Source organism: Chrysochloris asiatica, unplaced genomic scaffold (assembly GCF_000296735.1).
Source record: "Chrysochloris asiatica unplaced genomic scaffold, ChrAsi1.0 scaffold00069, whole genome shotgun sequence".
Lineage (NCBI taxonomy): Eukaryota > Metazoa > Chordata > Mammalia > Afrosoricida > Chrysochloridae > Chrysochloris > Chrysochloris asiatica.
This window is the reverse complement of record NW_006408587.1, coordinates 3,581,361-3,607,369: the sequence shown is the minus strand read 5'-3', so window position 1 is coordinate 3,607,369 and position 26,009 is coordinate 3,581,361. Positions and strand designations below refer to the sequence as shown.

The 26,009-nt window shown below is 39.0% G+C and overlaps 1 protein-coding gene across 1 annotated transcript in view; it reads left to right on the top strand.

The window, feature by feature from the left end:
* PALM2 (paralemmin 2) overlaps positions 1-19,426 on the top strand; it is a 118,574-nt gene extending 99,148 nt beyond the window's left edge. Inside the window, exons 6-7 of the mRNA XM_006864733.1 lie at positions 897-1,001; positions 18,640-19,426. Of these exons, the coding sequence (XP_006864795.1) occupies positions 897-1,001; positions 18,640-19,379 (845 nt within the window). The 3' untranslated portion in view covers positions 19,380-19,426. The remainder of the gene's footprint in view (positions 1-896; positions 1,002-18,639) is intronic.
* The last annotated feature ends 6,583 nt before the right edge of the window (positions 19,427-26,009 follow it).

Below are 26,009 nucleotides of genomic sequence, written 5' to 3'. Positions count from 1 at the left end.
CAAGAGGGAGCCTAGATCCAGAGGGTGCGTAGGAAGGTAGAATCTCCGCTGAGTAGTATCCAATCTGTCTGGGCAGGGCTGATGAAAGGAATTGCGGGTAGCACTCATGTGATACAATAGTGAATAATTACTATCAGGACTGACTGTGAGGGTTGGAAATGTAAGGGTAGATGTTTTGAAGCAAAAGGAGGGGAGTGGTTAACTTTGCAGTCCAGGAGCAGAGGTTTCTGGGACCATCAAGGGAGAAGAGTGGAGAACAGGACCCTACCCAAAGAAACAGTGACCCCAGAGATGGAGGCACAGACACTGATGTGGAGAGATAGAGTGGCTGAGGACTCTAGACCCAGAGAAGTAGAGGGGCTGTGTGCTGACCACCTGGTGGCAGGCTTACAGGGTATACCCTTTGGTTGGTTGATGATGCATGAAGGGGATTGTAACCATGCAATGAAATGATATATGATAGGATGAATGTAAAGCTAATGTTCTCCCATGTAAACTATCACATAATTCACAATAAAACATTTTTAAAAAGATTTAAGCTGTAATATAAAATAAAAATGAATTAGATGTGTAAAAAAAAAAATAATAATGGCTCTCACTAGCTCATTTTTCATTCTTATCCCCACCCCCATCCCTGAACTCATTGTGTGCCTAGAATCTAGAGCTTTCTGTTGGATCTTTTAATACATAGAGTGATCCTAGGGCTCCAGCCCTCTGGCTGGGTTCCCTTCAACCTCAGCTTCTCTACTGAATACCAGTTCCTGGGCAAATGCTGGTCTTTGTTTACCCTGATCTTGCAGTTCATTATGTAGGGCAGACAAGTTGCTGTCTCAGCAGTGGACCCATTGGGCCTCCCAACACTGTGCCTAATTGTATTCCCTGTTCTCTGCTACCAGATGCAGTAAATTACATTTGCTCCCAGCTCCCCGACCTGCCAATCCTCTGTTCACGAACAGCAGAACCACCATCATCTGGGCAGGACGGGACCAGCAAAGTGGCTGGTAAGTCCTGGGGAGCTATTTGGTTTTAAAGCCAGGACTGGCCATGGGGCTTGCTTTTCTCTGAGCTTTATTACTGAGATGGATATCCAGAAATCCTTACATAGGATGACCCTTTCCTGCAACCCACACAGGGCAGACACTGACCCCTAATGAATAATTAGAACCAAATGGGAAGGGTAGTGAGGAAGTAAGAGAATTTTAAATTGGTTCATCCTGGTTTGATCCCCCCTGCTAAGACTGCCTTTCCACCCCAGATATACTGCATCAGAATCTACATTTTAACAAGATTTCCCAGGTGATTCTTATGTATGTAGAAGAATATATAATCAGAAGAATACATTCTTGACTATACATAGAACCATAGGATTTTTATCTATATGTAAGGATCATAAGATTATCTATACATCAGAATAGTTTGTATATACACAAGAATACATTCTTAAGTATACATAAGAATCCTAAGATTCTTATCTATACAGAAGGATCAAAGATTCCTATGTACACATTTACTGCTCTTATATGCTGTGGAGTTCATGCCAACTTATAGCTAGCATCCCTGTATAGGATTTCTGAAGCTGTACATTTTTATGAGAGCAGAAAGCCTCATCTTTCTTCCACAGAGCAGCTGGTGGATTGGAACTGCTCATCTTCCTATTAGCAGTCCAATGCTAACCCACTAGGCTACAAGGGCTCCTTTATATATATATACATAAGAATAGTTTATACATACATTAGAACAACCTGGAGATCTTGTTAAAATATAGATTGTGAAGCTGTCTATCTGGGATGGAAAAGATCATTCTTAGCAGAGTGGAACTGGAATGGACTGATTGAAGCCCTAGATATAGAGTTGTTCTTGTTAAGTGCCGTCGAGTTGGTTCCGACCCATAGTGACCCTGAACAGGGTTTCTGAGGCTGTAAATCTTTACGGGAGCAGAAAGTCTCATCGTTCTTCCACAGAGCAGCTGGTAGTTTCGAACTGCTGACCTTGTGGTTCACAGCCTGATTCGTAACCACTACACTACCAGAGTTCCTTAGATAAAGAGTATTGGCCCATAATATCAAGGTAGTCTGTCTCTCATGTTCGTGGTCATGATTTCTGTTTTTATTCTCAAAGTTAATCTGTACTCTCCCTCTGGGGATTTTTGTGTTTTATATTGAAATTGTGCAAAATCTGAAGAGCTATTCTTGAAGATAGGTGGAAAGTAGTTTCAAGGCTATGAGTGTGTTGCTGGAACCCTGTGGGAATAGAACTGCTTGTATATTATGCACATAGAGTTCCCAGACTTCACATTTCCGGAGTTATTTCTTAACTACTTTGTTTGTTGGGAGGAGGAGAAGTAGCAATTTAAAGAACATATGTTTTTTGTTAATGTATCTCATAATTATGGATTTTAGAAAATGATACATTTAAGAGTATGGAGTATATATAGAGATAATCTTGCCCTTTTTATTATGAATGCTCCCAAGAAGTCAGAACTGACAGGAAGTGAACAATTAATCTCTATTCTAGCCCTCTTCCTTTGAAGAAATGCACTATGGGCCAGAGGGTTAAATTAAAAAATGAATTGCCAAAGATCACAGATAGTGGTAATGTAGAATTCAAATATGAACATCAAATTATACTTACATACCCTAGGTAGGTTTATGTTTTAAGTAAATCACATAATGATATCTCATAAAATTGACTTTTGAACTAGAAGAAAATGTTTATATATAAGCCAACTATAATAGTTTATGAAGCAAATGGTTTTTTCTTCAGTATAAAATTAATGTGAAAGTAAAAAGCAAGTATTAGTACAATTGTCATGTATAGTAGCTAAATATCTACTGGTTATCTGAAACATCCTGATACATTTGTTTTTCATATAGACTCAGAGTTCTGCAGCTGGGTGGGACCTTGAGTCAAACCTGGGAAAGGTGCAAGATTACAGTGACAGTGGACAGGTATAATACAGATAAACCGGAACCTTCAGCCTGCAGTTATGCTATCAAGGAATCACTGGAAGTAACTTAAACTGTATAATTTGTCTAAGTGCTCCAAGTTACGCTGATGAAATTGTCTTGGGTAATAGGTGTCCAAAAGTCCTGATACTATAAAAGGTTTGGGCATTGATAGGTTGTGATAGTTATGGGTAAACAGCTTCCTAGACGCTACCCACAAGTTCCTATACCTCATGATCTAACACCCATCAAATGGATCAACTAATGGAAGGGGTCGGTACAGTGTCTTAGGACTAATTTGAAGAGATAGAAAAAGGATTTAAGCAGCTTGGTGTTGCATTGCAGGATAATGCGCTGGTGTTCAAGGTTAATTTGAACTGCAAGGTTTGTGGTTCAAATCCACCAGCCACTCCTCGGAAATCCTGTACACAGTCGCTATGGGTCAGAACTGAGTTGATGACACTTTACAATAATCAAGAAATGTAAAGTTCAAGAGTAATATGTAAATGCTATGCAGGAACACAGGTATGATTACAACCAGATTTGAAGATACAGGAAGATTACCAATGAGATCTGTTCCATCACTAAATGTGTCTGAAATTTCAAGAATCATATGTAAATTTGAGTTGAAACCGGTACATGCAGTTCTTATTTAGCCCTACATTAGTGCATGAAAAGGCTTGAAGCCTTTTTTAATGAGTTGAAAACTGCACAGACAGCAAGTGAGGGTGATTGTAAAGAAGAATTTGCTATGAGTAGAGGCTCCTGCCAGGAGCTCTGGTAGCTTAGTGGTTATGAGTTGGGCTGCTAATCTCATGGTCAGCAGTTCAAAACTACCAGTGATTCTGCAGGAGAAAGATGAGGCTTTCTGCTTCTGTAAAGATTTACAGCCTCAGAAACCCTATAACACTCACCACGAGTCGGAACAGACTCCACTCCACGGCACATGACGCGTAATCACCACCACCAGGAGTTCCCTCAGTAATTTCAAAGTGAGGGCAAATTTACATAACATTTAAAGGCCAAGAGTATAGTATAATCATTAGAATGGTGCAGGACCAGCAACAGTTTCCTCCTGTCCTGCATAGATAGGGTTGCTATGAGTTGGAACTGACTGGATGCCACGTAACAAGTTGTCCATAATTTCATAACCCAGAGACTTACTATACTACAAAGGTATACTATTCCAAATATCAAATGCATTTTAAAAAATTATTCAGTAGTCAGTCTTTTAAATCTAAGTTTATATGTACCTTATGTGTTCCTTTGTTTATCAGATGAAAACTAATTTGCTAAAATGCATCTACTATGGAAACACACATAAGCAAAGTTCTGGAAGGAATTGCATCTTATATAGTTAACTCCTTTTGTAGAGGTGGCTGGGTTTTTTTTGTTTTTTTTTGGTTTTTTAACAGAGTGTTCAGATTCACAGTCAAAGTTAACAATGAATAGTGTGTATAGATACCAAGTAATGACATGCACCACAGGAATTCTTAGAATACATCTTGCTTTATGAAGTCACTTTTGGATTTTGTCCAACTTTAAGAACATTTTATGATTGTTGTTTGTCAAGAATCAGTATTATGACACATACTCTGGTTGGTTGAGATTTAGTAATTGACTTCATGTCATTACCTTTAAGAGTTATTTTTAGGTGCCATCGAGTCAGTTCTGACTCATAGTGACCTATGTGCAACAGAACAAAACACTGCCTAGTCCTGCACCAACCTCACAATTGTTGCTACACTTGAGCCCATTGCTGAAGATGTCAGTTCCAATCCTTTTCCAAAATCAAGTTCCTGCTACAGCGGTCCTGGAAGGAGGTCCTACAACAATGGCTCCCATTCCTTTGTAATGGGAGCTTAATCTTTCTCAGGTGAGAAAGATTCTGAGTATTGCAAAGTTCTTTCTCTGATGAAATTATCATTTGACTGCCTTTATCTTACATCCAGTGGCCCTTATTCTACTCCCTAGAATCACTGAGAACAAACATACTACTTCTACAAGATTTCCCTTCAGGTATTTGAAAATAACTATCACATTCTGTCTTTCTGGGATCCCCTCTATATCCACTTCGCCCCCGTAGCCTGTTTATCTAGCTTGTCCTAATGAGATTACTTTGAGACACCTTCCACCATCCCTCTTCTCTGGACATTCCCCACTTTGTCTCTAGGCTCTCTCAAATGCATTGCCTACAGCTGTCCAAGGCACTCTGATGGCTGTCAACCCACACAGTGGAGTGTGCTGCTGCACATCATGTAACTGACTTCCCTGGTACCATGGTCTTTTCGTTTTAGTTTTTTTTAAAACCCCAATGCCATTTTTCCATGTACTGCTGCTGAACTTCATTTTCTTTATCTAATAATGAATGCTTCCAAATCAGTTCCAAATTGAAATGTGCAGACCTCAGTGGTCTGTGATCCAGTTTACCCCAAACACGTGCCTTCTCTTGCTCATACACAGAAAAGCCTATGAAGTTCTTTCTTAATTTTAAAAGACAAAAATAAGCATGAACTCTGTGCCCTTCTGCTCTTTATAGATTGGATATGTCTCCATTAAATTTCTTTTGGTTAGATTGTCTCTCATGAGTGTTGGAAGTTCCATGGAACCTTATATGGACCACAGGAAAATGGGAAAGGGGATGTTACAGTGGGACTTGGTAGTCAAGCCTTGGTTTTCACTCCCACTTCAAACATAACAGCATTCCCATCCTTGTCTTCACATGTACTGCTGTATCAAATTTCATTTAGATAAAGAATAGTTTTGAAAGTAGAAAACTCTGCCTTTTATTGTTGGGGTCTTCGTAGCTCATGATTTTGGTACCTCCAACTCTCACTTTACTTCTTTGTTTAGTGTTACCGCAAATCCACAAAGCATGCTTTTTGTTGTTGTTGTTGTTGTTCAGCATTATCTTCACAAAAATATTGCACCATTGGAACCAAAGTCAGTGCCCTGTGGCACAGCAATAGCTATCTCTTGGCCCTTGGCAACACTAAATCAGCCCTATGGGACATGGTCGTTCAACCACGTACTAGCAGTTACCCTAATAGCTAAGGCACATGTTCCTGTAGGGTCCCCAGAGCCTGAAAGATTTTGTGATGATCCAGAGAGCTCTGGTAGTGCAGTGGTGAAAGTGTTGCACTCTAACTCAAAGGTCAGCAGTTTGAAACTACCAGCTGCTCAACAGGAGAAAGATGTAGCCATCTGCTTCCATAAAGACTTACATTCTTGGAAACCCTCTGGGGCAGTTCTACTCTGTCTATAGGGGAGCTGTAAATCGGAATTGACTCAGTGGCAGTGGGCATTTGCTGGGTGATGATCCCCATATGCTGTATCTATGGTATTCAACTAATCCATCCATCTGGAGACTTTGACAGAAAAGAAAGTGAGCTTAATCCGCTAAGTTTCTGCCTGATGAATCCATGCTGGCTCTTGGTGACCTCTGCTCTTTGAAAACAAACTGTAGAATATAGCTACCAATACTGTCAAGCTTACTACTGTGTAGTTTATATTCTTTTTTCCTTCTCATTTCTGAAAATTAAAACTAGGTATCTGTGTCTAGCACCTTTTCTGGTGTTCAAGATTCCTGAGACAAATTCATGGACAAGGGAATTGGAACCCTGGGCCCAAAGCATGGAGAACATTTATATTCCTGAGTGTGCCATTATTTTCTAACCTCCTTTACCTATCTGGCCTTCAGTTCCTTTTAAGCAATCTTCCTTCTGGTGCTTTCCAGACTAAAGACCATCCTTCTTAACCAAAAAGATGTAAGCAAAATCAGATATGAGCTATTGGCTTTTCTCTTTGCTCTCCATCATCATTACACACATGCTGGTGGCACGGTAGGATAAGCACTGGATCACAAGGTCAGTTTGAACTGAAAGGTCTGCAGTTCAAACCCACCAGATGCTCTGTGGAAACCCTATACAGGGTCACTATAAATCGGAATAGACCTAACAGCAACAATAGTAAGGTGTGCAAAAACAATTCAAAGAAAATTTTGATTACAAATTTTCAAAATTAGAGGTTGCTCTTTGTGAATAGAGGGAGAATCTACTCTGAATAAATCCCTCATTTTCATTATAAATGACACCACAATAGCCAGTTTTTTATTTCCAACCTCACAACAAGCTGTGAACATAAATGTATATGGATAATCATCGGCTTCAAGGGACAAGACTGCCTACATGCATACTCATTCATTAAGTTGGTCTACTATGTGCCAATTGTGATACCTGTTCCTGGATGTTCATTATGTTAGGATGATCTTAACCAATTGCCTCCTTGATCTGACTGCCTTCTGCTCTCCTACCATAATCTGCATATCAGTAGCCCATGGTCTACGTAGGTTGCTCACATTCACAAGAATGTCAAAGCTGGGTTGGTTCTAGAGATTATCAATGGGGGGAAATGAGGACTAAAGATGGGGTGAGATCTGGGTAGGAATTCAGATCCACGGTTCTTTCTTCCTTCCCTAATACCTCCCATCTTATTGGTGGGCTTCCTACTCATTTCCCCTCTTCTTTTCTTTTTTCCTTTTGATCTTTCTTTACTACTCTCTGCTTCCCTTCTCTTTTCATCTTTCCTCTCCCTGGTTTTTCTAGTAAGTGTTTTTATTTTTCAATCTCTTCCTGTTATTTCTCTCTTCTGTAACTCCACTTTCCGCTCCCTCATTTCTCTTTTTAGGTATCATATTCTTTTTTCCTGATTGCTGCCTGTCCTGTTCTCTTTTTTTTTTTTTTTCCTCTCTTTATTATTTTCTCTTTTCATTGTTGGTTTCTTGTTAGTTTATTCTGTTTTGTTTTCTTGTGTGTGGGGGCCGGAGGTGGGGGGGGCAGGTGTTTCCTCTTTCCCATCTGACAGGAGACAGTAACCGTGCCCATACAGGCTAGTCACAACTGTACCCTTTGCAGCTCCATCCAGTGGGAAAGAGCCAAGACCAACTCCTATACCACATGATCAAAAATCAACAGCAGTCAACACCAGGCAAACCCACCCCAAACTGAAATGCACAAATGGTGAATGGAGACCGGTGTACATACTTCCATTCTCTCACTACACCCACAGAAGGCAGTTGGTGAAAGCCTAAAAACACATCAACATACAATCACCAATTAAATTCAAATACACCACCACCACCACAATGCCCCAGAGACAACAAATTTAGCTTACAAGAAGAAATGATAGAGAATGCCTCAAGCAAATGACCAAGATGCAGAGCCAGGAAATGTTTCTGAGGTAGAAAATGGATGAAACTAACTGAAAAATAGTTCAAATGAATGATATTAGATACCTTCAAAGGAATGACAGAGAGATCAAGGAAACCAAGGAGAACACAGAAAAAAACTTTAGAAGAACTCAAGAAAACACTACAAGAACAAACAGACAAAATAAATGAAAATTTTGTAACAATACAAAACCTGCAATTAGAAATTCAGGAAATTAATATTAAGCGTTCAGAAATGGACAAAACATTGAAAGGGCAAAGGAGTAGATTTGAAGCAATGGAAGCCTGAATTAGTGAGCCTGAAAATACATCTCTCAGTACTAGTATTCTAGAAGAACAGACAGAAAAGGAATGAAAAAGTCCTAAGAAAATCTTAGTTATGTGGGACACCATGAAGAGGAACAACTTACAAGTGATAGGAATTCCAAAACAGGAAGAGACAATAAAAAACAGAGAAAAATGTCTAAGAGTTGTTAGAAGAAAACATCCCTATCTTGAAAGATGAGAAGATATGCATACAAAAACTGTATAGAACCCAAAAGAATCTCCAAAATATCATAATCAAACTTTTAAAAACCAAAGACAACGAAAGTATCCTGACAGCAACTTAGAAAAAACAAAAAGTTAGCTACAAAGGAGAACCAATAAGACTAAGCTCTGATTTTTCAGCAGAAACCATCCAAGAAAGAAGTTAATGGAATAATATAAACCAAACCCTGATATGAAAAAAATTGCCAACCAAGAATCATATACCCAACAAAGCTTAACTTCAAATGTGATGGCAAAATTATGACATTTCTAGAGTAACAGAAATTAAAGGAATTTGTAATTATTAGACTAATTAAAAAATATATCTATATTAAAGGGTGTTCTTTGGGCTAAGAACCAACAACAGCAGACAACAACCTGAGAGATCAACAGACATGAAAATACCACCCAGAACTACAAGTCTACAAACTGAAAATGGTGATATTGGTGTGCTGTGGAGTCTATTCCAACTCACAGCGAACCTATAGAGAGTTACAGAAGCTGTAAATCTTTACGGGAGCAGAAAGCCTCTTCTTTCTCCCATGGAATGGCTGGTAGTCTTGAACTGCTGGCCTTGAGGTTAGCAGCCCAACTCGTAACCTCTACGCTACCAGAGCTCCTTAAACTGAAAACAGGAAACCAGAAATAGTAATTTATAGTGACGTCAACTACAAATCAAAAAGAGAGGATAGTGTAGCTGCAGAACTCCCAAATGGCAAGAGGTCAACTCAATTTCAAGATAAAACAGACTGCTTGAAACAGGAGACAAAATTAATAAATTACAAGGTAACTTCAAAGAAAATTAATACATCTCCACATCAAAATAAAAAAGGAAAATCAGAAAGATTTAGTAAGCATTAATACAACAGAAATGAATTAAAATGAAAAGAAAACCTACAGACAAAATAAACTCAGAGCAGAAAATTATGTGGAACAAAGAAACCAGCAGCATCACACACACAAAAAAACAAAACAAAACAATAACACACACACCTATCAATAATTATACTGAATGTAAATGGATTAAATGCACCAGTCAAGAGAGAGAGCAGAGTGGATTTTAAAAAAATAGGATCCTTCAATATGTTGCCTACAAGAGACACATTAAAAAGATGGAGACAGCCTAAATGCCCATCAACAGAAGATCATTAAACAAACTTTGGTACATGCAGTGAAAAACAATGCAACATTGACGAACAACAACAAATCTTCAAAACATATCACAACATGAATGAACTTGGAGGATATTATGCTGCATGCAATTAGTCGATCATAAAAGATCAAATGTTGTATGAGAACATTATTGTAAAAAGCGAGGAACAGGTTTTCTTTGAAAAAAGAAAATCTATGATGATTTACAGTGGAGAGGGGGAGGGAAAATTATTCACAGACTAGAGAGTAGACAGATGTTAACATGGGCAGGCAATATACAACAAGAGGGAGATTAGTAGAGGAAAGATGAAGGTATCAGGGACGCGTGGAGGAATGCAACAGTTAAAGTGAACAGAGGTAAATACTGCTAACTGTTGGTACAAGGTGGAGATTGCAGTCTTTGTAATGAAGAAAAATATACGATTTGTTGCATTTAAAACTGATGATCTGCTCTGCAAACCTTCACTCAATTCACAATAGAGTTTTTTTTTTTAAAAAAAGGTTGAACCAGAGCTAAGCACTCTCTACTCCTCAGACCCATCTCTTTGGGCCCTGTAGAACTCCAGGCCACAATGGCTTCTCACCCTGAGTATCTCCCCCTCCTCCCCCATCACTTTTTAGGTAGCCATCTTTCTCAGGGACTAAAAAAGGTGGCACTGACCATTCCTCCCACAGTCCTCTCTGTTCAGCTGGGTTTGATGATTCATTGCAATGACCACACAGAACTCAGACAGCTTCCTTACAGTATGGGGCTTATTAGAGAAGATATTCAGGGTAAGGTCAGAAATGTTCAGGGCAGAGTTGGTCCAGTCAGGACAACCTCTCCTCACCATGTCTGCAGGCAGCCCTCTCTCTGCTGGATAAATGTTACAAAGCTTTTACCAGGCTGCTGATAAATGCCCACAGGGCACACCCCTCCACCATAAACTTATGCCTGAAGACACTGCTCTAGCTCCATAGGTCAGCAAAACTCATTTCCCCACTTGTCAAGAGCACCCCACTCTGCAAGCAAGCCTTCTGCCCAACGTCACTCAGTGTTACTTGCTCTGTGGACTGGGAAGCCCACTGCTGTCTTGTGAGCTGGCTCTTGGTTCTGCTGCTCCTGCCCCTCTGCCACTCCTCTGTTGTCACCGCTATCTGTCCCTGGGTCAAGGAGGTTCAATGTGCAGCAATGTCAGAATCAAAGGACATGTTCCACTCCTGGCTCTTCTTTAATGGTAGTGTGAGCCTCTCTACTGCTTCTAAAATGGTCCATTTTATGCCCATGCTATAGGAGCTCTGGTAGCATGGTGGTTGCAAGTCGGACTCAAGGTGAGCAGTTCGAAATTACCAGCTGTTCCGTGGGAGAAAGATAAGGCTTTCTGCTCCCGTAAAGATTTACAGCCTCAGAAACCCTATGCAGGGTCGTTATGAGTCAGAACCAACTCTCCAGCATACAACCACCATGCCCATGCTAGAGTTTCACTTTTTTATAATCACAATGAGCTCTGCTAACATCCACAGCTGGATCATATTAGTATCTTCTCCCACGTGCTCTTACCCAGACTCAGCAGGAAGAGACCTATTAAATAATTCACTACACTGCAGGGACCTCACACTTTAACCACACATAACTGGTTTCAGGACCTAGAGACTGGGATTATCAACGCCTATTAAAGTTGTCTCTGCTCCTTCAAGGTGATAGTGCTTTTGAGGCAACAGCAAGTAAGCCAACCCCAGAGTCCCAGAATCAAAGCACTAATTCAGCCATGTATTTGCACTCCTTTGAAGAAAGTCCTTAGCCACTTTAGTTTTTACTCCATATTACTGAAATGAACATATAATTCAGCTGTGTCCCTAGGTTGCTAAAAATAGCAAAAATGCTTTATATACACCAATCTTCTTGTCATCAGTTTATAATGTATGGGTATCATAATTAAATACATCATTTTATTTAAGAACAAATACTTCTAGACTCTAGTTATGCTACCATTGAAACTTCCACTGAAATATTTTCAATCTTTTTTTCCTCCCAAGAAGTTTCCTTCACAAACTTTATGTCCTTGGGACTCTTTCAAAATTTCCTTCAAGGAAAGCAGCTTCCAATAGGCAGCACCCTTTTGATTTTCATAGATGAACACAGCATCGAGGGCTCATGACCCCCATCACCACAGAGCCTAGTGTGCCTGCGGCATAGAGAAGCTTAAAAGAAAACAACAGTGGATTAGAGTGAATTCATTGTGGTTAGAGATGAAGCCATGATAGGGGAGAGAAGTCTGGAGTATAAATTGCTTGCAGCAATAGAAAGAAAAGAGTTTTATAAATCATGTGCATTGAAAACAAAGTGTTGAATTTAAAAAGTCTTATTTTCCCACTGGTTTACATCCACTCTAATTTGCAGCTTGAAATGTCACCGTCTGAGAGATGAAGCAAAATACAACCAATGCCTTTAAAAGATGAACATTCACGCCTGTTATGTAGTTCTCTGAATGCCTCAATGACGTCCCCAGATGTGTATCCATGAAGGTTAAGTTTTGCCTTTCGATTAAACCAGAGCTTCCCATTTTGCTCACCTAAGAAAAGAGAGTAAATGTAGCCAAGAATGTGGGGCCACACTTTTATGGAGCTTGAAAAAATTTGTGTTTCTTTAAAGTCTCATTTTATTTAGTATAAAAAAATACACATGAAAGTTGCATGTATTGTACAATATATCTAAGTTTTTGTTAAGTACTGTTGAATTGGTTCTGACTCATAGTGACCCTGTATAGGGTTTCCAAGGAGTGGCTTATAAGTTTGAACTGCTAACCTTGTGGCCCAGTGCTCATCCTGGTTAAAAAATGTGTTAAAATAATATTAAAATTTGACCCTCATATTTGAGAATTTTGAATAAAGAGTGTACCACATGTAGTATGAATATATAACCCTAACAAAACCATGCCACGTATGGTTCCATCTCAAAGCCTAGCCTAAGCTTGGTATGCTATTCCTGTCAGAGTGTGTCTGCAACCTTCTCTCCATCCTGTCTTCCTGTCCCACTCATTCACCATACACCAAGGACGTAACAAACTTCTCTCTGTCTCAGGACATCAGCAGCACTTTGCAACTGCTTGCCCCTCTGCCTAACTTGTCATTCGTGGTTTCCCAACTGGCAGACTCTTAGAGTCTTCTGTCACACCTCTGTTCATTACTATCTTGAGTACTTACTTGTTCTCTAAATAACTGAGTTTCCGAGTCGGTACTCACTCATAGTGACCCTATGCACAGCAGAATGAAACACTGCCTGATCCTGGGCCAACTTCACTATCGTTGCCATGCTTGAGCCTATTGATGCCGCCACTTTGCCAATCCATCTTGCTGGGAGTCTTCTTCTTCTTCTCTGACCTTCCACCTGTACAGGGTAGCTATGAGTTGGAACCAACTCCACAGCACATAACAAAAAATAGCCTATATTTGTTGTTTTGTTGTTAAGTGCCGTCGAGCTGATCCCAACCCATAGCAACTCTGTGTAGGGTTTCCAAGAAGCAGCTGGTGAGCTTGAACCACCAACCTTGCAGTTCAAATGGCAAGATCTAAATCACGAATTGGGCTGCTAACCTCAAGGTCAGCAGTTTGAAACTACCAGCTGTTTCACAGGAGAAAGATGAAGCTTTCTGCTCCCATAAAGATTTACAGCTTCGGAAATCCTATCCAGGGTTGCTATGAGTCAGAATCAACTTCACAGCACACCAATAACAACAACAACAACAACAACAACAACACCAAAGTCTCCAAACTATTGAGCAGAAAGTACAGTGTAAAACCACAGACCAAAAAACAATTACAAATGAATTCTGTTCTTTATGTATTTTATACAAAGATATTTGTGGTATTAGTGGTGGTGTTTGTGTACCACTGAATTGCTTCTGTCTCATAGTGACCCTGTCTAAGGTTTCTGAGGCTGTAAATGTTTATAGAAACAAAAAGCCTCTTCTTTCTCCCAAGTAGCGACAACTGGTAGATTCTACTGACCTTGTGGTTTTTTTTTATGAGCACAGCTCATAATCCATTCAGCTTCCAGTGCTCCTTCACAGGATAGCGCTGTTGTTAAGTGCCATGGAGTTGACTCTGACTCATAGCAATCCCCTGTCAAGGGGTTCTAAGGAATGGCTGGTAGGTTTGAACTGCCGACCTTGCAGTTCAAACTGACTTTACAGTCTAGTGCATTATCCTTCAGCACCACACTACACTCCAAAAGGGTATTGTTGTTATTAAGTGCTGTTGAGTCAGTTCTGATAGGCGTCCTGTTTAGGGTTTCCAAAGAGCAGCTGGTGAGTTTGAACCGCCAACTTTGCAGTTCAAACCGACTGTGCAGTCAAGTGCTTATCCTACAGATCCACACCAGAACTCTAAAAGGATATTAAAGGGATCTAATTCATACCTTCACCTAGCTACATTTCTCATATTCCGCTTTCTTTTCTCCTCATATCTCTCTATCCAGAGCATCATTCACCACCACACATGATTCTTTTCTACCCGCATCCCACACAGACGTTCCACTAAACCTTCAATGTGTTATTGTATAGATCTTCTTAACCTTTCTTGCAAAGAACTTCTCATGCCTCTTTTCTGTCTAGTCTTTGATTCTAGGGTCTGGCAAAGACAAACTCAAGTTGGGGGTTTTTTGGTGGAGAAGGGAAAATTGGATCAGTAATAAGGGGATGTTCACTGTTGGACAGAGAGAGAAATCGCAGGACATTTTTACATTAATAATTTGTATCCTATCACAAATTAATTCAAAATAGAAGTATTTTATACCATATTGTTTATTGATTGCTTATCATGTCTTTTTATTCACATGTTACTGAATGTTTGGTGGACATTTAAATATTGTACCTACTACTGACAATCAGAATCTTGGTATGGCTGTAGGATAAGCACTGGACTGCTAACTGCAAAGTTGGCAGTTCAAACTGCTAAATGCAAAGTTGGCAGCCACTCCTATACAAGGTCACTATGAGTTGGAACCGACTCAAAGGCACTTACCTAACTTAACTGAAAATTAGGAGTCCTGGTGTGGCACTGTAAGTAGTTAAAACTCACCAGCCAGCTGCTCCTTGAAAACCCTATACAGGATCTCTATGAGTCACAACCAACTCAGCAGCACTTACTAAACAATTGGCAATCATAATTACCTTCCTTATTTATAAGTATGTTAATAGTAGACAGGACATAATATTTTAATCTAAAACTGATTTTTAATATACATGTAATATTTCAAGAACAGGTTCTTCAGAATCCATGCTGAATTTTCAATACTAATTCCCCTTTTGGGATGAGTTAGAATTCTAATAGCACAGTGTGTAGAACATCACAAAATAAATGAGATAAATATTCCTTTTGATACCATGGTTATTATATGGGCGCCCATGAATCTCCATGACAAATATCGATAGGCCTCTAACTATGTCACTTGAGGGAACTCAAAATTTTTGCGTTGAATAAGTAAAACTTTAAAAATAGGTATCATGAAAATTAAGCATTGAATTTTGCTCCACATTCTTTTTATAAATATGAACATGAACAGATTATATCTTACAATGCACATAGATGGAAAAATATTATTGATTTTGTTAACCCCAGTTAGTCATTAATTACTGTGTGCATATTTTCATTTTGGTGACATATTATGCAAAGTATTTGTGATTAGATTTAAACAACCAAATTAGACTTTTCAATTAGAAGCATTCATTTCATAGATATATCTATCAGGTACATTCTATACAAAAGGCTCTATCTAAGGTGCTGGAGAAAAGAGAAATCATAAAAAAGATATCAGGCAAGAAGTAGCCCAAAAGAACCCTAAAAATCAAATGAAGCTAATAAAACATCCCCACAAGTAAGTACAACTACAGGGTTAAAAGTGTTAAGTGTCTTCAGAGAGATTTTGAAAAAGTGTTCAGAGAATCTTGAGGAGGGAGAGATGACTTAGGAATGGGAACATCAAAGACAACTGTGGAAGAGGGAGCACATGACCTGGACATTGATGGATGGTTCATATTTGGATGTATAGAAATTCAGAAGAAGTTCAATTCAGGAGATGGGAATGTTAAACAAATGCAAGAGATGTTTAGGTGGAAAGGTGCTATTCAATTGTGCCAGAAGGAGAGGGAGTGGTGGAAAATAAGATTGAAAGGATAGTTTGCAAAGTTTGGATTTGCTTAACACAGGTTAAGAAATCTTTCTTTGCAGAAAGAGAACTCAGGCGCTGATAAGCAGAGATGAACATAAGATTATTAAGAGTCTTCCAGAAGGAAGGGATGCAAAAAAAAAAAAAAATTCTAAGCAAGAGAGCAGCCGCAGGGGCAGGCAGTATGGAAGGATGCTGAATGTCTGGGGAATGGTGAGAAGTTTGTTATGGCCGGAATATACAGGGAATAAGCAGGGCTGGAAGACAAGGCCAGAAAGGAAAGTGGCAAATTCTGAAGAGAGTGATGTGCGAAGTTTTAGTGTTAGTATTTATCCTATACAGACTCAAGAAGTTAGCAGAGAGTTTATGAGTAAAGTTAATTAGGTAGGTAGGAGTATGGATTAGCAGGGGTTGGCAAATGTTTTCTGTAAAGGGCCAAATCATTGTAAATGTTTTTTTTTAACTTAGTGTTTTATCTTACATATATATGTATATATGTATATATATATATATATATAAAATTAGACTCATAGAGACCTTGTATAGGGTTTCTGAGACTGTAAATCCTTACAGGAGCAGAAAGCCTCATCTTACTCTCACAGAGCACCCGATAGATTCAAATTGCTGACCTTGCAGTTAGCAGCCTATCTTGTAATCTGTTACACTACCAGGGCTATATATATATATATACACACACACAGAGAGTGAGCCCTGGTATGTATGACACTGTAGGATAAATACTGGACTGCTAACTGCAAGGTTGGCAGTTCAAATCCACCAGTCACTCCTCGGAAACTTTATACATAGTCACTATGACTCGGAACCGACTTGACGACACTTAACAACAATAACAACAACATCTTTCTAACTTCCTTCCTCCCTTTCTTTCTTTCTTCCTCTCTCTCTCTCTCTCTTTCTCTCTCTCTCTCTCTCTCTCTCTCTCTCGCTCTCGCTCTCTCGCTCTCTCGCTCTCTTTCTTTCTTTCCAACATAAAACCCAGTCTTAGCTTCTCTGGCTATGCAGAAACCTGTCTTGGGCTGACTTTGATCCTCCAGCCATAGTTTGCAGACTGTTGGACTAGAGTGACAAGAGAAAAGTGGAGGATAAAATCAGAAACCAGGTGATTGTGCAAGAGAGAAAAGAGGACCTGGCCTGGTCTAAGGCCGTGGTGGTAGCAATAGAAGTAAGGCGATCTATTGGGTATATATTTATAATAGAATCAACTATCCTTCACTGTTGATTGGGTATGGAAAATTAGGAAGAAAAGGACAAACCAGATATAATTCTGAGGTTTCTGGCTTGAGATACTCGAAAGAAAGAGACAGAAAGAGAGAGAAAGAAAGAGGTAGTGGTGCTGGCATTATAACACGGGACTATGGAAGAGTTTTGGAATCTATCGATTCCATTCTGAAACTGCTATGTTTGAGGTACTTTTGGGTCATCCATGTAAAGGTGCTTGGGAACTGTTGGTTCCATGGGTCTAACATGCAGTTTCCTCCCATCTAGAACATTTACCACACAGGAAATGAGAAATTAAGTAAAAAATCTGAAAGTTTGAAGTGTCACATGAATCTTTATGACAGGGAAAGAGCTGGTCTTTGAGAGCACTGGACTGGCAGAAGGATTTAGGATGACTTGTGTCAGGAAGACCAGGTAGAAAGCTTTTCCAATAGATCAGGAAAGTGGAAATGAGCGTAAAATCGAATAGTAGAATGGAACAGCGAAGAGACTTGGCATTGTGTGCATGAGAGAAGGAGACCTTCTGTGATCATTGACTTCAAATTCCAGTATCAAGAGATGATTCTAGTACTCCTGGTGTGATACTGTAGTACTAGATGATTCTAGTACTCCTGGTGTGATGCTCCTGGTGTGATTCACTGGACTGTGAACCACAAGATCAGCAGTTCAAACCCACTAGCTGTTCCTTAGAAACCCTATATAGGGTCTCTATGAGTCAGAACCGACTCGACGGCACTTAACAACAAGATGATTCTACTTCTGTTTTGTTCTTCTAGTTCTTGTTTAAGAAACCTAAAAAAGTGACCAAAGTATTCACAGAGCATATCTTCTGATTATTTTCATAGGTTTTTAATTTTTGTAAATATTTTATAGGACAGTAAACGAACACTATGACTCACTTGAAAAATATATTGTATATTCTCTCTTTTAAAAAGTAAAAGAAAATGTAGAAAGAACAGGGGACTATTTGGGGGAAGTGTTAAACAAAGATTTACAATTTTAGAATTGGGCACATATTAATTCAGGGCTTCAAAATTGTCGGTAAACCTGGGATAACCCCTCAACCAAGGTAAACTTGCATGTTGTCCGCTTTACTGTTAGAAGTCATTACACTGGACCTATACAGTCTCTTCCAGCCTCACTTAGCAGTTCTTCCTTGGAAGTGTGAGTGCCAATGAGCTATGGTAACTCTGTACATCTCTTTCTAGTACAGTAAGCTCCTGTGTTAAAATCCATATGTAATCACCTCTGTCCAGAATGTGCATCTCACTCTAACACTCAAGATGCTTAGTGGCTAGAATAGAAAGAGCACAAAATCTTTTTATTTTGTCTGTTTGGCAATTAACCATTCACTGGCTTTTTTTGTTGTAACATGCACTTCCTTTCTCTTGTTTTCATTCAAGCTGTGTACGCCATGGAAATTAATGTGGAGAAAGACAAACAAACAGGAGAGACCAAGATTCTCTCTGCATCCACCATTGGCCCAGAGGGGGTCCATCAGAGAGGAGTCAAAGTTTATGATGACGGTACCAAAGTAGTCTATGAGGTGCACTCAGGAGGCACCATAGTAGAAAACGGAGTACACAAGTTAAGCACGAAGGATGTAGAAGAGCTTATTGAGAAGGCTGGACAATCAAGCTTAAGAGGAGGGCATGTGTCACAAAGGACTGTGATCGCAGATGGGAATCTCAGTTATCCTAAGGAACACATGCTTTGCAAAGAAGCCAAGTTAGAAATGGTACATAAGTCTCGAAAAGATCGTCCTTCTGGGAACCCAGGGCAACAAGCCCATGCCCCCAGTGCAGAAGGGCTGAAGACAAACTCGGATCAGCCAGTCACCATGATCTTTATGGGCTACCAAAATATTGAGGATGAAGAGGAGACCAAAAAGGTGCTAGGCTATGATGAAACCATCAAGGCTGAATTGGTCCTAATTGATGAAGATGATGAGAAGTCATTGAGGGAGAAGACAGTGACAGACGTGTCCACAATTGATGGGAATGCAGCTGAGCTTGTGTCCGGGAGGCCGGTGTCAGACACCACAGAGCCCTCATCCCCAGAAGGGAAGGAAGAGAGCCTGGCCACAGAGCCAGCCCCAGGTACCCAAAAGAAAAAGCGCTGTCAATGCTGTGTTGTCATGTGACCACTCTTTCTTCCCTTTTCTTCTGGGCAGCCTCTGTGCTCTCTACCACTTACATAGACCTTGCTGTACCACTAACTGCAATACTGTGAACTGGAAGCAGACACCTGCCTTGCCTTGCAGTTGGATTGCTTTGATTTCTCTGATTTTTCTCCTTTCATTTTTCTCCAGCTTCCTCACCTGAGAGACAACATGCATGTGTAAGCTTCATTCTTTCCAAGAACTTGCTTTTTCTCTAAACCTTTCCTTGTGTCTTCAAGAGTGAATCAATTCTTTACTGCTCGATTGGAATGAACTCTTTATATCAACCAGTTCTATAGTAGCCTTAATTCACTTGACTGGAATTTAACCTATTGGCACTGGGAGGGTTCATTTTGTATCGTGTTCCAATATGTAGTCACACACTGCCATCTCCCTGATTCCTCACTTTCCTCCCTGGGTGTGCATCTTTGTTTTTATATCTTGTGTGGCAAAATGCTGTGGGCTCTAGCTGGTTGCTAGTGTAGCCAAAAGTGGACCTTACTTAGTCTGTCAAATCTAGGGTAATGCTTTTTGCTGCCTTATGTAAACTTCCAGATTACAGTATTGTGTATCTATGGCTTTCCTTCTGTTAAAACTGTAATGAAGTTGACATAAATGAACAGAACCAGTGCTTATCACAGCAGAAATTTAGGGACTGATTCTGTGATCTGCCCATCAGCAGTTGTCTCTCTTTCTATGACTTAAACTGATGAATCCTTTATATATAAGAAGCACCATTTTTAATTTTCTAAGGACATGAAACAAACATTGTGTTAAGCATCTGTACTGGTCTCCAAACTTAGATAGGCGAGTCCATGAGCCTTGTTTCTATGTTTTCAAAAAGTATGTAAATTTTTATATTGTTTTCTTTTTTCACGAATATTTTCTGATCATCTGAATATATTTTCCATTAAGGAATCGTATTTGAGGAGTATCTCTGTGATGACCATATTCTTAAAACAGTCTTTCTGACCCAGAGTGGTTACTCAGTATTCCTACTTCTTTGTGCCTGGTGCTCTAACTGTTCATCTCATGTGCACAGTTGATTACAGAGCCTTGCATCTGTACTCTTTTCTTTCTGTCCTCATAAGAAAGAATGTTTCAGGTAACTTCAATATGTAGGTTTACCCTCCTCAAAAAAAAAAAAAAGTTAAAATGTGGAAAAAAAAAATTGAACATGATTAAGGATCTGTTTTCTTAACATTAAATTTATTCAACATACAGATTAAATGGCACAAAGCTGAGCTTCTTAAAGCATTGTTTCTTAAACTTTTGGGGATTCCATAACATCAAAGAATACTTTTAATCTAGAATCTTTTATTCTAGACTACAATGGACAGTTCTTGAAAAAAAATTCTTAGCACCTCCCTTCAAGTCCAAGCAAATAGCCACTATATGAAGTCAAACCAAAGGGAAGCACCATAGTACAATAATAATATAATAATGAGATAAAGATGAAATGTTTTAACTGATTTTAATAATAGAGATATATTACCTTGAAGTTATTTGCCCAGATGTTCGTAGCATTGCTGAAAATTATTCACAAAATTATTTATGTTTCTTAAACATATTTTTTGAAAATATGTTATAAGTTTAACTTCCGTGGAAAGTAGATGGAAAGAAAAGAAAATCGTCTTGAGATAATTTTATTATTGTTGTGTTGTTGTGAAGTGCCGTCGAGTCGATTCCAACCTATAGCGACCCTGTATAGGGTTTCCAAGGAGCAGCTGGTGAGCTTGAACCACCAACCTTGCAGTTCAAACGACTTTGTAGTCTAGCACATTAACCCACAGCACCACACACAGGTCCAACTAAATTTGCCCTATTTAACTAGCTCAGCGCTAAATCTAATCTATTACTATTTTTAATTTTTTGACTTGAAATTAGATTTATTCTGATTGGAAAGGAAAACAAAACTGGATTTTAAAATTTACTCATCTTTAATTTTTTTCTCAAATAATAACATTTTTAATGGGCACAAAGTGAGTCATTGTATCACCAATATGTAAACAAAAAGAAAATTGAAGAAGGAACAAAGCTGTTATCTAAAATGACTCCATCCATGGTTTAGTTTAAGTAGTTGATAGAATTATCTCTAAGTCTTCGGTTCACCAAAGCAGCTAAATTGCATAAAACTGCCTATTTTTTCTACTAGACATCTGGTTTGGATGCCTAGCAATCTCACTATGCTCAACTTTTCGCTTCACATTAAATGATTATTTAAACTTTCAATATAATCCTAAACTAAATAAATCTATTTATAAAGAAGGAGAAAATAGCTTCACTGTTTTGGACAATCTATTTTAATAAATTACTTCGGAAAGAAGCAATCTAAAACTTTATCAAAGCTTATCTTTTCTCCCCACATGGGGACTGAAACTATCCACTATGAGTTTTTAAAGCAGTTAGTGAGTTGAATAACAGAAGTTCGAACCCTTGGGCTTATTGTTTGAAAAACAGAATCAAAATCTCCCAGGATGGAAAATTACCTGAAATGAACTCACACTTTCATAAATGAACAAGTTACTCATGAAGAAAAAAAATCTTCACCTCTCATCACACTATATAAAAGATTGAAAAGGTCAAGAATCCACATTCTCATTCATCAATTATTAGTAAAACAGGAATAACCTATTGCCATCAAGTGCATCCCGACTCATAACCAGCCTATGGCACAGAGTAGAGTAGAACTGCCCCATATGGTTTCCAAGGCTCTGGTAGCGTCGTGGTCACAGTTAGCAGTTCGAAACTACCAGTGGTTCCTCGGGAGAAAGATGAGGCTTTCTGCTTCCATAATGATTTACAAACTCAGAAACCTCATACAGGATCACTGTGAGTCGGAACCAACTCGATGGCACATAACCACCACCACCAATCTTTAATGAATCAAACCACGTTTTTTCCCATGGAACAGCTGGTGGATTCAAACTACCAACTTTTCAGTTAGCAGCTGAAACCACTACCCCAGGGCTCCTTTTTATAGGGATTGTTGTTGTTGTTGTTTCTAAGTGCCGTCGAGTTGGTTCCGACTCATAGCAACCCTGTATAGGGTTTCCGAGGAGCAGCTGGTGGGCTTGAACTGCCGCCCTTGTAGCCCAGAGCATTAATGGACAGTGCCACACCAGGACTCCTTTTATAGGGATTAGTGATTAACAAATCATAGAGTTCTCATCATACTTTTATTATTAAAGTTTATCATTGAATGGATTTTCAAGTAACATGTGTTACCTTTATAAAAATGATTTGTGACTACAAGTATATGATGTGTTTGAATATGGCCTCTGTATTTGTATAATTTGCATCTTTTTTCCTACCATAATGGAGATTCAGGGTCAGTCAATGCTTTTATGGGATGAGACCTATACTCCCACCTAAACCTACACGTAATTAACTACCCACCATCATAAAAATGTAAAGTGAGTTGTGATTGTGAAGATCCTGCCTTCCCTACTGCTACTGGTATTCTCTCTGTACAAACTTTACTATGTATGGTATGACATCATGCCCTACACAAAGGCAGGGCATTTAGTAACATAACCAGATTAATTAAAGAATCAGTGAAGCTGCAAAATCCATGGTAAGTTGGGGTTTCTTGTTAAATGGTATAATCTGCTTCCTTTTTAATGAGGAGAGCGAGAGAAAGGGAAAGGCAGGAGATTTGTTTATAAATAAATTTTGAATGGCATTTAATTAAATATCCTGTAATGATTCAAATGATAAAGTTTAACCCACATATTCTAAACTATCTTGATGATTTGTGCATTCTTACTTTTTTTTTAATGCACAGTGAAACAAACTAAACAAAACCCCAGTTACCATGCAGTCAACTCCTACTCACAGCGACCCTGTAAGGACAGAGTAGATCTGCTTCAGAGGGTCTCCAAGGCTATAAACATTTAGGGAAGCAGATTGCCACATCTTTCTCCAGCATAACAGCTGGTGGGTTCAAACTGCCAACCTTTCAGTTTGTAGTCGAGTGCTTTAACCATGGCAACACCAACGTTCCTTATAAAACAAATTCGTAATTCTTTTCACTTCATAGGAGGATGAAGTTGTGATTTATATACATATAAGCAAACAAAACACAAAAAACACTACCTCTAAAAGTGATTTGCAATGTTCAGTGATGTCACTAAATATTTGAACTAGGAAGAAAGAGGAACTAGGGAATTCCCCTCTGTCCAAAACCAAAACTTGCTTTCCTTACGCCTCCTGGGCAATCTGAAAATTATTCAAAGGCCTTCAGAAAACTCGAACAATTTATAGAGTTATTTTATTCGATAAAATCTTTCTACATTGTTAATAAACATGTTTCCTCCAAGTTCCCACCTATGCCATTTTACTTCCTGGCCATTAATGTGTTCTTTTTTCTCTCCATACAACAAGAACACTTTATTCTTATTAAGGTCAGATTTTTATACAAGAGGTAATGGAGACACAGTATCATCAGCTCTGTAGCACAACACTGAGGCCAAGTGTGCAAGCAGCTTATTCCTGCAGAATTTCCCTTCAAGGGACCACAGACCATCTTTCAAATTTAACATTAACTTAATGCCAATGAACCATGGGTTACAAATGAAAAGAAGGAGAATACGGTGATAGAGGCAAAGATCCAACTACTATACCAGTTCTTCCTTCTTAAAAAACCATTAACCCGGTTAATTTAAAACCCAGATCAGACAAATATGCACTGAGGACTTTTTTGTTCATACTTAAAATCTAGAAGCTCAGTCTTGTCTGTTCATCATTTCACTCAGTGGACAGTTTAGCCTACCAAAGGACCCTTTCTTTATGGGGGTATCCTCATTTCCTGCAATGTTTGTTTACAACAAGAATTATTCCAAGGTTGCATTTTTGCAACATGGGCATTTGTTTTCGAAACCATAAAAAACAATTTCTATGGAATCAGCTCTAACTCCTGGTGACCACATGTGTACCCCACAGGGTTTTCAATGGCTGATTCTTCTTCAAGTAGATCACCAGGACTGTTTTCCAAGGTGTCTTTGTTGTTGTTAAGTGCCGTCGAGTCTGTTCTGACCCAGGGATCCTGGACAGGGTTGCCAAGGCTTTAAGTCTTTGCGGAAGCAGAAAGCCGCATCTTTCACCGCAGTGAGGTGTCTCTGGTGGTAGTGGTGGTGGTGGTTATGTGCCATAGAGTCATTTCTGACTCATAGCGACCCTGTATTGGGTTTCCGAGGCTGTAAATCTTTCTGGGAGCAGAAAGCCTCATCTTTCTCCCTTGGAGTGGCTGGTGGATTCAAACTGCTGATCTTGCAGTTAGCAGACTAACATGTAACCTACTACGCTACTAGGTGGATTTTAACATCTAACCTTTTGGTTAGTAACCAAGGTCGCTAGCCACTTGTACTACCCAGACATGCCATTGAAACTATAAATTCTCAGCATATCTATGACATATGTTACAGAAATTTTATAAACAAGCAATCTTCTAGAAGCTCTCCAATTTCCTAATCAAGGTATATTGAACTCCACTGACTAGGGCCAAACTGGAAAATATGTTCTGTCCTTCTGGGTAGCACAACCCAGCTGAGCATGGAGCTACTGGTACATATCATACGACAGCTGGAACTGAAGTGGGAGATTGAATCTTTGGTTTTCTGTGACCAGCTCTCCTCATTGTGTAGCCCTCTTCTGGCCTTATCGGTAAAATTTTGCTGCATTTTCTAGAGAAAAAGAACACTGTCTTTTATTAGGAGCACAATGCATTATGTATGTGTCTGTATTTTTAGAGCCTTAGTAAACTTTGAAAGCAAATTCCCATTTAAACAAAAACAAAAATGAAAATAAAAAGTCATGTTAAAAGGTGTAAACATCGTGAAATGTTCACAGGGCAATTTCACTGAGGATTCATAGACCAGCCTCTCCTTAATCGTTCTATAACATGACTAGACCTCTGCTTCCTTTCTCTACTCCAGATAACATAAGAAGGTCAGAACTGTAGCACACACACACAAAATAATACACCTTGCTTTCAATGTGAAAATAATGTACTTCTAGGGGACCACAGACTTTTTGCATCAAAGATCTAGGCAGCCTTAACTTTTGTAAAACATCATTTTCCAGTGTTCTCTTTTCCTAAGCAGGAAAAAAAAAAAAAAAATGTTTCCTGAACTTAATGACTTTTTTATATTTTGTGACTATTTTCTAAGTTTCTACAGGTTGAGGTGTGAATGGTTATCTCTCCTCCACCCCACCCCCACCCCCAGCCTCTCAGTAGTCACCTGGGGCTATTTTTTGCAAGTCACTCCATTTTTATCAAAAAAAAAAGCATCTCTCACCAACTCTAAAATTCTCCCTAGACTTCAGGTAGTGCTTTTAGAGTGAAAGAACAGAAATACAGAAAGAAAAGAATTACAGGGTGGTTTTCTTTTCATTTTCTTATGCTTAACGTACTGTATGGTATATATGTTTCCAGTATGTATCGGCCTTGTGATGTTAACAAAATGAATGACAAAAAAAAAAAAAAAAACAAGAAAGAGCTCTGATGTGCCATGTGACCATTTGACTTAGCATCACTGTTTATGTTCTTCTTTTCTGTCCTCTTAAAACAACAACAACAACAACGCTTGTATTTCAAAGCTGTATTAACAC